The sequence below is a fragment of the Crocodylus porosus genome, unplaced genomic scaffold (assembly GCF_001723895.1).
Source record: "Crocodylus porosus isolate Cpor-Errol unplaced genomic scaffold, CroPor_comp1, whole genome shotgun sequence".
NCBI lineage: Eukaryota > Metazoa > Chordata > Crocodylia > Crocodylidae > Crocodylus > Crocodylus porosus.
In genome coordinates, this window is record NW_017728927.1 from 2,317,245 (window position 1) to 2,328,912 (window position 11,668).

General features: G+C 48.2%; 1 protein-coding gene across 1 annotated transcript in view; it reads left to right on the plus strand.

Moving 5' to 3' along the window:
• Nucleotides 1-7,772: 7,772 nt before the first annotated feature.
• Nucleotides 7,773-11,668, plus strand: part of TMC7 (transmembrane channel like 7) — a 21,990-nt gene continuing 18,094 nt past the window's right edge. The window contains exons 1-2 of the mRNA XM_019542108.1: nucleotides 7,773-7,932; nucleotides 8,247-8,481. Of these exons, the coding sequence (XP_019397653.1) occupies nucleotides 7,887-7,932; nucleotides 8,247-8,481 (281 nt within the window). The 5' untranslated portion in view covers nucleotides 7,773-7,886. The remainder of the gene's footprint in view (nucleotides 7,933-8,246; nucleotides 8,482-11,668) is intronic.

Sequence of the window (11,668 nt, forward strand, 5' to 3'; positions counted from 1 at the left end):
TGGGACGGTCTGGGCTTTCAGCCTGCCTTGTGGAAAGGAGACTCCTCCCTGGCTCGCCTGAAGGCCGGCAGAACTGGGGGCCTCCGGCTCCGGGCTTGGGCCCGCAGGTAGGACGCCCGCCAAAGGTTTTGGAAACATCTGAAGCCCCAGATAGGGTGGAGGATGTTTGCCCGTTGGAGGGCCGCGTAGGGCTCTGGATTGACTCTTGGGTTGGGCATTTGTTTTGGCTAATTTGGCTTGGAATACAGAAAATTTTAATTAAAAAAAAAAACCCAACCCCAAAACTTCTCTTTTCTGCCTCCCTGAGGCTTGGGGAGGATCTGGCATGGGTTGTGGCACCCAAGAAACGCATGGGGCCCAGCAGGAGAGCAATTTTGCTGCACAGCTCCAGTTTGCTACGGAGCTGCAAACTCAAGCCCTGTCAACCCAGCTGGGAGAGGGTAGTGGCTCGTTCAGTCTGGGGAGTCAAATGTGCTCGCTCCCTTGAAGGCTGTTGGCTCCAGGAACTGGCGTGCTTTCCACATGCTACGTAATGTGCTGCTAGAATAGGGCGGACCTTTTACCTCTGTACAGATATGTGATCTGCCTAGTTATAGTCCTTTAGATAACTGAAATAACTTCCCCTCATTACTGCATGGTTTTTTCTTTCTTCTGAAACGGCATAAATCCATAAACGAGACCTCTGAGCAGTGGGGCAAAGTGGGTTGATATGTGTTGTCTTTAGCCATTTTCAAATGCCATCAAGCTCATTGTCAATTATTCCAAGAGTTTGGATGCTCTGCATTTGTAAGCAGATCAAAGTTCAGGTCTGTCTTGCTTCCCTCTCTTCCTATTTCTGGCTCTGATTATGTAATTTATGACCCCGTTATTATTCTGCTTGGAAGATAAACTGTTCACAATGTCAGCACGACAAACACAGCTAAGCACGTGGGCAGAGACGAGCTTCAGGCGTGGCGTTATGCTGGTAAGTGTTAATGGTTGCCGTCTACCAGGTCTTTGCTATATGCATACCTATCCTGCCTCCACAGTACTCAAGACTGTTGCAGAAACTGAAGCCCTGTCTGTCCACTCCCACACCACACACTCCAAACCCAGAACAGAGTTGCTGAGGATACTTGGGGTATGACTTCTGGTGGAGCTCTTGAGATCTCCCTCTTTTGTGGCTTTAAGACTGGCAGCAGGCAGTGTGCTGAGAGCATCCTTGCCACGTAAGTGCTGGGTTTGGTGTGTGAGTGGGAGTGCGTGAGCAAGGCTGTGTTTAGCAGTAGTTGTGGGAGTACCACACAGGCAGCATAGGCAAGGCATGCCCAAGGGTGCTTATAGTACTAAAAGTTAGCAGTGGCTCCATTATCCCTCATTTTCTTCCCTCCTTATTTTCCCCCAAATGCAAGTTCTGCCCATGTGTTCCCTGAGCATTCCCCAAAATGTTGGAATTACTTAAACATGGTACTGAAACCTGATCACACTGCAGCCAAACAGAAAAACTTCCCATCAAGCGGGTTATAGGGTTTGGCAATCTTTACCAAGAGGAGGAAGAGGCCGAGAGAGGGAATAGGGGGAAGCAACATGCATTTGATTCCATAACCAAGCCAAGAATAGACCTTGTCTCCCAACTCTCACTCCAGAGCCCCATCCCCATTAATTTCTCTGCCCCATTAACTTCTCCGCCTATCTGTTCAGCTGTATTAATGACTTGTGTAATCCCAGCCTTTAGAACAGAGTGCGCTGCCATTTTGGCATGCTTTTCCACATAGAATACAGAGGCAAGTTCTTAGAAGCAGCTTTTGAAAGTCAGAGCATGCACTTCACTTAGCTGGATAAATGCAACCTCCATAAGTCTCCAGAAGAAAGAACAATCAGACCCCAGAACAGCGTGGAACATGGCTCTTGTGACGAACCCAATAAACTCTGTGTCTCAATTCTAAGGATCCTTTAAAGCTTGGCTGTTCTGACGCCTGGGGTTTATTTTGGCTGTTTACCAAGTTTTTGTCTTAGCTTCTAAATTTGTTAAGACATGTTTCTACTACATTAAATGTATTCATGATTTATTAATGAACTTTCTGAAGTTGCAAGATAAATTTTGCCTAAGGCAACATTCTTGGCATAGTGGTAAACACTAGCTTGCAGATATATTGAACCACTGGGTTCTTCTCATGTCTCTACACCACGTTTGTCCATTTTGTTACATATGCTCGTGCTCGTTCATTGTACTTTGCAATATCTTTCATTGTACATGCCAAGCAGTGGGCATTGTAGCAGGCGTTCCATAGTCTGAGGCTCTGTGTCAGTCGCAGGTGGTTGAACCAATGGTATAGCCCAGGGGTGGGAAAATATGGTCCATGGGCCAGATCTGGTCCACCAAGGGATTTTGTCTGGCCCACAGCAGGTCCTTCAGTCCTGCCCAGCCCAGGTGGTGGGGGCAGCCCAGGCCATGGCTCACATGGCCAGTCCCACAACTCTCAAGTGCACAGTGGGGCTGGAGCAGCACAGACGTCAGACTCGCTTCCTGGCAGCAGCAGCTCCTTCTGGCTGCTGCCGCTGCCAGACCTGGTCCTGCTGCCCAGACACCCTGGCCTGTCTACCCCACACCCAGTGCTGGAGGTGGGACTCAAGTGAGAAGGGCGCTTGACTGGATGGATGGGGTGGGCCACGGGCAGGTGGGGAGCAGTGTTCAGGAGTGGGATGGGCGGACAGGCAGGATTGTTGGATGGGATCTCGGGGCAGTGACAGCACAGGGCCAGGGCTGGGGCTGAGCTGTGATCCACCACCTGCATGCCCCTGCAATGGGTGTGGGTTCTGTGGACAGGGATGTGTGGGGAGCAGATCGCGGCTGTGCCCTGGCACTGGCCCCACATTGTCACCACTCCAAGATGCCAGCCCCAGCCCCCTGGCCACTCGCTGTTTAAAGCCGGACTAGTGAGCCACATGGGGCTGGCCCAGGTCCCGCTGCACCCCCCCTGCAGGCACAGCAGGGCAGAGGCAGGACCTGGCACTGTGCGCATGGACCACACACCACACCTAGCAGGGTCCTGCCGGCCCTGCGGCCCCTCTGCCACCCAGTCGGGCTCCAGGGCCAGCAGGACCTGGCTGGGCATGGCGTGCAGTCCCTGCACACTACACCGGGTCCTGTTGTTATGTGCCCAGCCCGGCCGGGCAGCAGAGGTACCCAGAGGGTGGCAGGACTGGCACACAGTTCCCCGCGTGCTGCACTGGGTCTTGCCGCCATGGGCCTAGCCCAGGTGGGCGGCAGAGGAGCCCTGAGAGTGCCAGGTCCTGCCACCAAGAGCCCGGCCTGGCTGGGCAGCAGACAGTTTCAAGGGCCGGCAGGACCTGGCTGGGTCCAGCACGCAGTCCCCATGTGCTGCGCCAGGTCCTGCCACCATGACTTGGCCCGGCTGGGTGGAAGAGAGGCCCCAGGGCCAGCAGGACCTGGCTGGGCCCAGCGCGCAGTCCCCGTGTGCCACATTCGGTCCTGCTGCCATGGCTTAGAGCACCCCACTCCCTCTGCTTAAAGGTAAGTTATGGGTCCTTCGGGGGAACTGGGACCCTGGGCAGGGGGGCTGGGCCCTGGGGTGAGCGGCATTCCAAGTGTTGTGTGGGGGGGCTGCACCCTGTGTGGGCCAGGGGACCCACCCCTCTTGAGCAGCCCCCCCACAAGGTCCCCCACACCCAGTCCCCCCAGCAGTCGCTGCACACCCACCCACATACCAACCCACATACCAACCCACATCCCTCCACACACACCCATCCATCTTCCCCCACATCCCTTCCCACCCCCTTTCTGCAAACACCACATCCCCCCATCACATACCCATCGTGTGAAGAAAACCAAAAGTACACATGAACACATACAAGTATTCAGAATTTATTTTATCATGATGATAGAGACACTGGTAGGCTTCCACATTGTTTTAACTTTGTAAATATACCAATAAAGCATTGCCCAGCTGATTGCTGTCTTTTTGTGTGTGTGTGTGTGTGTAGAGTAGTCTTTTGTTTTAATTGTGGAAAAGCATGCATTTTGGGATATTTTTAAAAAATGGATTTGGGATGCTGCTGCAGCAGTCCAGCTGGCACAAGGGGTAGTGTCCCCAGGTACCACGTGGCTGGGCCTCAGAAGCTCCTGAGAGCAAGTAGCCCTGAGCTGCTTGCCAGGACAGTTTTTTGTACTGCTGGGGACAGCACAGGTGCTGGCCCTGGGCTCTAGCTCCCCCTGGCTGCAGATCCAGGAGGAGCTAGGCAGGGTTATTTTGCCCTGAGTGACACAATTTGGTCCACAACAAAATGCACGTCTGAGCACGTGTGCCGAGGCAAAAAGCCCCAGCTCAAATTTGCACCCCTTCCATTTGAGCTGCTACAAGCACATGTGCTTGCATGTGTGGACACACCCCTGTAGTATAAGCAGCCTCTGGTGTAGACACTCAGGAGTTAGGACTAGAGCTGTGCAATGATGGCAAGCCATTTCTCCTTTCCCCCATTCAAGAATGAAGTTTTATCACTATTCTAAATTATGTGATTTCCCTGAGATTTTGAGGCACAGGACAAAGTAAGTGAAACATGATGTCTACTTGACAGCAACTCCAACCCAGAACTTCAACTCTGCTTGCACTTCAGTACTCAGTTTTGTTGCCTAGAAGCCAGTAGAGCAGATTCTCAGACCTCAGTGTGGCATACAAACAAGACATTTCCACCTAAAAATTCACAGCTGGGAAAAGTCATACCTTTGATTTCTTTCTTGAATTTTGTTTCAAAGCCCAAATCAGTCCTGAGTTCTATTGGGCAAAGGCTAATAGTCAAGTTCCAAATTTTGACCAAGTAGAGCTCAATCATTCAATTCTGTGTGGCTCTACCATGAAGCAAGCATCCTTTGTCCCAGACCCATTCTGGGGCTTTGGGTACTCCCCCAAATCCATGGCAGACATCTTACTTGCAAGCCGCAACCCTGAAGGCCTTGCAGTTCTAGTCAAAGGGCTAAAGAACAAGCCATGGGGAAAGCAAGAACACAGTTCCCCATTACTACAAATATGTGAAGTCGAGTTTCCTACATTCAGGGAAATTTGCAAGGGTCAAATTTGCAAGGGTCAGCTTGCCAGGAGAGCAAAGGGCACACCTCACCTTGGGAGATCTGCCTTAGGGAAATTGCATGAGTAAGCCTGCTCAGAGCGTAAGGGACAGGCCTTACTCTGGGAAAGCCATGGTATCTCCCCTTGGATAGAGGCTAGGGGAAAGTTTCGGCACAAATTGCTAAGCTCCAGTCCCAGCCTTAACACTGACTCACTGTGAGGTCTGTTTCCATGGTGTGAGGTAGCTCTAAGGGGAACTTTATACCATGTTGATCCACGATTAGGAACACTATCAGCAAAACTCAAAAACTTGAACATAGCTATTTTGTGCACATGCCCATGTATTTCCTGCACTGCTGCTTAGGCTCAGGTGCTTATGAGACTGGCATTAGGCATGCTCAGTACTGCTCTTAATGCAGTGTTTCTCAGCATGTGGGTTGTGATCCAAAAATGGATTGCAAGAATATATGAAAGGGTTGTGAGCAAACTTTAACAATGGATCAGCAAATTGTAAAAATGAATTCTCCTTTAAAGGAGAAAAACGTGAGAAACCACAGCTTTTCCCTTGCAGGCTGGCAGACCTACATTCTACTTCTTAAGCATGCAATAAGTAGGTAAAGCATGGTTTACCTGCAGCACTCCTTATCAAAGGATGATGCAGTGTAGAAATGCCCCTAATTGTCTGGTTATGGTTTAGCTTAATCTACCTTAATTGCACTTTCAGCTGACACCATCACTTATCCCAGGATCATCTGATGAGCCCTTAAATACACCTTTTTTCTAGCGCATTGGTTTTTGCATGTTTATCTGAACCAGGTAACAGATGTTAAATCTAACTAGTGTAACCAACGTGAGTTAACAGACCTTTTTATCTTCTCCAGTTACATTTTAATCACAAAAAAACTGGCTTATCTATGTAATGGATTACTTGGAAATTTAGTTAGTTAGTTAATAAGACAATTTGAAAACATACACGTTGCTGACGTAACAAATCTCAGGTGGGAGAAAATGTGTCTTTTTTCACAAGTGATTCATTAATTCAACATCCTGGAAGCATATAGTATTAGCCAAACATGACTCATTCATGAATGTGCTACGGAAAATGAATTGGGGTGGTGTGCATTTTGCAGAATTTATTAGTGTATCTACCACTGGAATGAAATTAAGATGATTAGGAGGTCTCTGGGTAGGCTCTCTCACAAACAGCATCACTGAAGTAATACATTTTTCTTTTCCATACGCAAACAATAACCTGGATATCAAATTATAGAGCTATTGAAGAAAACATCTGTTCTGCAATGCTGAACACAAGATTGGAGGAAAGCTGTTAGGCCAGGCAGGTTGCCTTTCCTGTTTCCTACACTAGCCAGCATTTACAGCTAAAAGATTGACTTTAATTTTCACAGTTGATTTTTCCTTTATTTTTCTATCAGCTAATACAGAAAATAGTTGACTCCCTTTTGCTTATGGATTTTCTACTTATTTTCACACATTTAGTTACATAAAGTTGCATTGTTTCCTTCAGCAAAACTCCAGGCAACTATACCCAGAGGTGTGCCTGGTCAGAATAAATTACAAAGTTAAGGATTCCAGTGTGGTGACACTTAACCCAAAATTTAGAAACCATTTTTCGATTCTAAAATCCATATGCATACTTCCTTAAATTTGTTAGTCTCAAAGGAAAACCTTTTTACCCAAGTGAAAACAGTCTCTCAAAGGGTGAGTTGTGGAAATCTTCTCTTTGGTGGTGTTGTATATGTGAGTACAGCTAGGCCCACGCTGTCACATGCAACACTGGGACGTGACCCTTTCTTTGCATTTGTTGTGTTCTACAATGGCAAGAGAAAAAGGCTTTTCCTTGGTTAATATAACATACTTTAAAAACAAAAAAATCCCCAAAAACAAACCCCAACAACGGCTTTGAATTGTTATTTAATATATCATCATTTGCAGTCATGAAAGCGAAATAAAGAAAATGAGGTAAAAACTTCCTAGAAAGACAACAACCCACAAGTACTTCCTAGTGTCCTGAAACAGAAGATCTTCGCTGCAAACCCACAGCAGATGCCGGATGAAGTTACTGCATCAGATGAAGATTTAAAAACATAATTTCTGCTGCTGTAGATGCCACTCAAATGTACAAACAGATTTCAAAGATCAAACTTGCAGCTATAAGAAGGTGATGTCAAAGCTGAATGCGAATCACTTTAAAAATAATAATAATAATAATAATCAACTGAATACTACTAATAATCAAGCTGCCGGTCCCGCCCTAGTGAACCCGCGCGCGGTTCCTCCACACCACACGGAGAGTTTGCACCGGTCGGAGGAGCCGCTTCGGCCTTACAAGTGGCCCCCAACCCGGTCTGTGCACTTGTCAACAGCGACAAAATAAATGGTGATGTCTCGTCTTCCGCTGCTTCTCGCGTCACGTTTACCCAGGCCTGGGTCAGGCAGATAGGACTGACGCTATAAACCCTCTCCCACGTTTTTGGGGTTTTTTGGTTGTTTCTGAGTTCTCCTGACAACTCTGGTCATAATCTCAGTGACCCATTGGCAAGGACTTCCCCGCTTGACACAGCCCTCCCCCCACTTTTTAAGCATCTCCCGCGCTGCCTGAGGACAAACCCCACCAGCAGACCAGGGCCAGAGCGGGACCCGTCCTGCAGGGGCTGCTGCGGGCCCGGCCCCTCGGGCAGCCGCCTGGAGGCGGGCGAGGCCGCGCGCACCTGCGCTCATTGGCTCGGCCCGGCCCGGAAACCAGCGCCCGGCCCCGCTCGGCTCGGCTCGGCTCGGCTCTGCCCGCGCAAGACGAGCACGAACATGAGTGGGCGGCGGCCGACCGGGCGGCGGAGCCGCGCCGAGAGCGGTGAGCGGGGCTGGAGGCTCCCGGTGCCCGCGGCGGGCAGGTGCGCGGAGCGCCCGCCGGCCTCCCCTCCCCTCCCCTCCGGGCGGGCTCTCTGGGCGTCAGGCCGCAGGGGCGCTTTTGGGGCGCGGGCACCTGGGCCTAGTCCACCGGCCTGCTCCCTGGATGGCTCTCCTGCTTTTCCCATAGTCCGCTGGCGTCTCCCGAGGGCGCCTCGAGTCCAGCGAGCGCGAAACTGCCGAGCCGCAGTGTACCTGCTACCTGGTAGCGTTGGGACGCTGTGTTTTTGAGGTGCGTTTGCTTGCCGTTTGTTGCAGAGGCCTGTCTTCCTCCTGAGAGCCATTCCCCACCCTCCGTCATCCTCCTGCAAGAGTTGCCCAGCTACCAGTCCATCCTGCGGCGCAGGGCATCGGTGACGGGGGCACGCGACTGGCAGCAGGGCAGCGGTGGCTATGCTGGGACACGTGGCCGGTCCGCGGGGGCACAGAGTGGGGCCACTGTGGGCTCGCTGCGAGAGCACCCATTGAGCATCCCGAAGAAACGGGAACTCAGGTTGGCTTGATTTGTATTTTTTGGGAAAGATTGTGTTTTTTGTTTAAGGCGACCTTTGCTTTTCTTTTCCGTGCAGGGTATATGCTAAGGCAGGCGGAGGTGGAATAGGTGTCAAGTCCGTTCACCAGATCCATTGCCCGTGTAACAAATGGGGCATTGAAAGGAAACGGTTCAGCTTTGTTATGTCAGAATATAGTCAGGGCTTGAATTACACTTTGACTCTTTCAGGGGTGGGGAGTCTGCAAAAAAAAATTGGGCCATTTGTCATGATGCCGTAATAAAATTGGAGATTCGCCTCCCCCAGGTTATGACTTTCAGATCTTACAGGGAGGCTGTCATCTCTTATGGGAGGGCTCAGCCTCCCTGAGCTCCCCTGTAATTTGAACCCTGAATGTAGTGTATGAAAAGCTACATCCTCTGTCAAATGCAGAGGGTATTTTGCACTCAGATCATTGTTTTCTTTAGCTTTTCCTCCCTCCCGTTTCTCTGTGTGTATCTGCCTGCCATATACTTTGGTTATAAGCTCATTCAGGGAGATCCACCTTTTTCTGTGAAGTGTTTGTACGGCCCTGTCAGAGGATGTCTGGGCACTGAGCTGAGCAACAGCCCGAGTCACTTTAATCAGATTAATCAGGTGCTGATTCGTGGCCTTATAGCTTTGGCTAGGAAAAGAGCGTCTGGCCCTCAAAACCAATGAGAGTTCAGCTACTGGGAAAACTGGTAGGGGGAAGACCTGACGGGGAAAGAGGTAACTTATGTATGACATGTTGTATGGAGTTTAATCCTGTAGGAAGTTGGGGCTGGGGGGGAGGGGAAGAAACATGACTACTATGTTGAGTTGACATGGTTTTGAAGAAATGAGGCTGAATCTCTTCAAAGAGGGACAGGAGAGTTTGCTGATGTAGGGGCTAGGGAGTTAGTATCGCCCTGCAAGTATCTAACCCCTGGCTCCTGTGTACTTTGTTAAGATTGTTCATTATGAACAGATCGTGCAACAGCTGCCAGCACAGTGAGAGATGCTCAAGAAACTGAACAGTAAACTCCTCAAGCTGAGAACCAAAGTGTCAATGCCTCTATTTACACTGCATCCAGATGCAGCTCTGGTAGTTCTCCCAAGTGCCTGCTGGAAGACTGCGTGTTGGGGCTTGTAGTTTCTGTAAATTGAAGTCCTGTGAGAGCAGTTGTAGCTTTATTTGAAGGTGATGTCAACTGCTGCCTGCTCATTTAATACAAATTAGGATTTCTCTCTGCTTTGTACCAAAATACCCACTCAGTACTCCACTGAATAGAATGTGGAAATCATACTGGCCTAATGCACATGGCCCATTTGTTCCTGTGCAGGAAACAATGGGTCATTCAGTGGGCCTGCATGTACTAATGTACATAAGTATTTGCAAGATCAGGGCCTTTGTTTTCTACTGGTTTGGCCTCCTTGTTAATTCTGTGCACTGTCTTTGAGCAATGGTGACAGGATATATTTTAGGGTATTTGCATGAGCTTCTGTGCTACACTCTGATTTTCTTTTCTTTTGGTTGCTTGATTGCCCAGCTCTTGTTGATGTATTTACTTAGAAAAAGCCATTGAGTTAAGGATTGTTCCTTTGCTCAAGAGTTCCCAGTACCAGTAACATGAGAATTGCTAGCCATGATGTGATTTTTTTTTTTTTTGTAAAGGAGGCTTTCATTTATGATATCAAACAGTTTTCAGTATCTCCTGCTACAGGTAAGACTTTTGAGAATGCTTTTCAATTTTTAAAGCATCCTTACGCTCACACTCTGCTCACATCAATTGGTTATATTAAGGCTGAGGTTTCTTGGGCTTTTGGCCAAGACTAAGTGGAATATTCTTTCTACTGGGCAATGCGTCTTCTCCTGGGGATTGTATCTTGCACTTGTATGAGAGCCAAGTCCTTCCCCCTCCATCTTTTCCCATCTCTAGCTTTTATAGTTTCCGTGATCATTTTCCCACTGAGCTTAGACGAGCAGTCCCCTCCGAGTAATAGACTAGTGAACATTCTTGCTCTCTGTCTGTTCAGTGTCCCCTTGTCGAGCTGGTCTGACAAAGCGTTGGTGAATAGTTCCATGGAAGCAAATGGGAATTTACTGGATGGAGTAAGACCTAAACACAGTACTTTTCATATTCACATATGAACAATTAAAGGCAATATTCCCTTGAAACTTTTATAACTTCATTAATGTAAATATGGGTTGTGTACCTGCAAGCTGATCAGATAGCAGGTCCGTTCTTGAGTTTGTTTTTGCTAAATAAGATATTTATGGAACATAATAGTCAACTGAGCACCTCTCTATCAGAGCTGGAGGTGAGTGTGGGGACATGAAAAACACTATCGAACATTGCATGTTCTTAAATCTTTACAAAGAGCAACAGTCCTCTGCGACAGATTTTTTGAAGAGGCTTTTCTTTTGTGTATTCTTATACAGTTGCTTTGATTTTTTGTGTGTGTGTGTTTACTGTCTCCTTTGTTTGCAAGAAGAGATCACTTCACCCTCTGAACCCTGTCCTGTCTCATTCAGTAACCAAATCAGGCATATCTGAAAATTTAAAAAATATGAGTCAGAGGAGAGTGCCTTCGTTGTAGTTTAAGATTTGTGCTTGCTACTGCTTGCATACACAGTATGAAAAATTATTCCTGCTCTATGGTGCTCTTATTCCACTGTCCCTTTGATATTGCTTTGAGGGGTTAATATGGTCCTAGAACCATATTAAGCATATGTGCTACTTTCTGTAGAGAAGCCCTAGAAGAGATCCCTGATATTATCTAGATTGGGGAAAGATGTAATCAGTAAAAGGACTGGTTCAGCTAAACTGATTTTAAAACTCGGTAGAGATGCTATATTAACCACAACTATAAAGCTTTGTCCTATTTTTACTGTCTCAGTTTCAAGACAGTTTTGCAACAGCGCATCAGCTTACTTAAAACCAAGGCCTTGCTAAATGGCTTGATGACATTTTTTTTTTGTACTACCATTTTGAAACTGGTTTAGGAAAAACATCAAGTTGCCATTTGTGGTATCATAGGGTGCCTTTACACGTGCTTCTGGAGTATCATAGAATCATAGAAGTCAGGTCGGAAGGGACCTTGTAGGTCTTCAAGTCCGACCCCCTGCCTGGGCAGGAGAGAAAACTGGGCTCAAATGATGCCAGCTAGGTAGGCATCAAGCCTCCT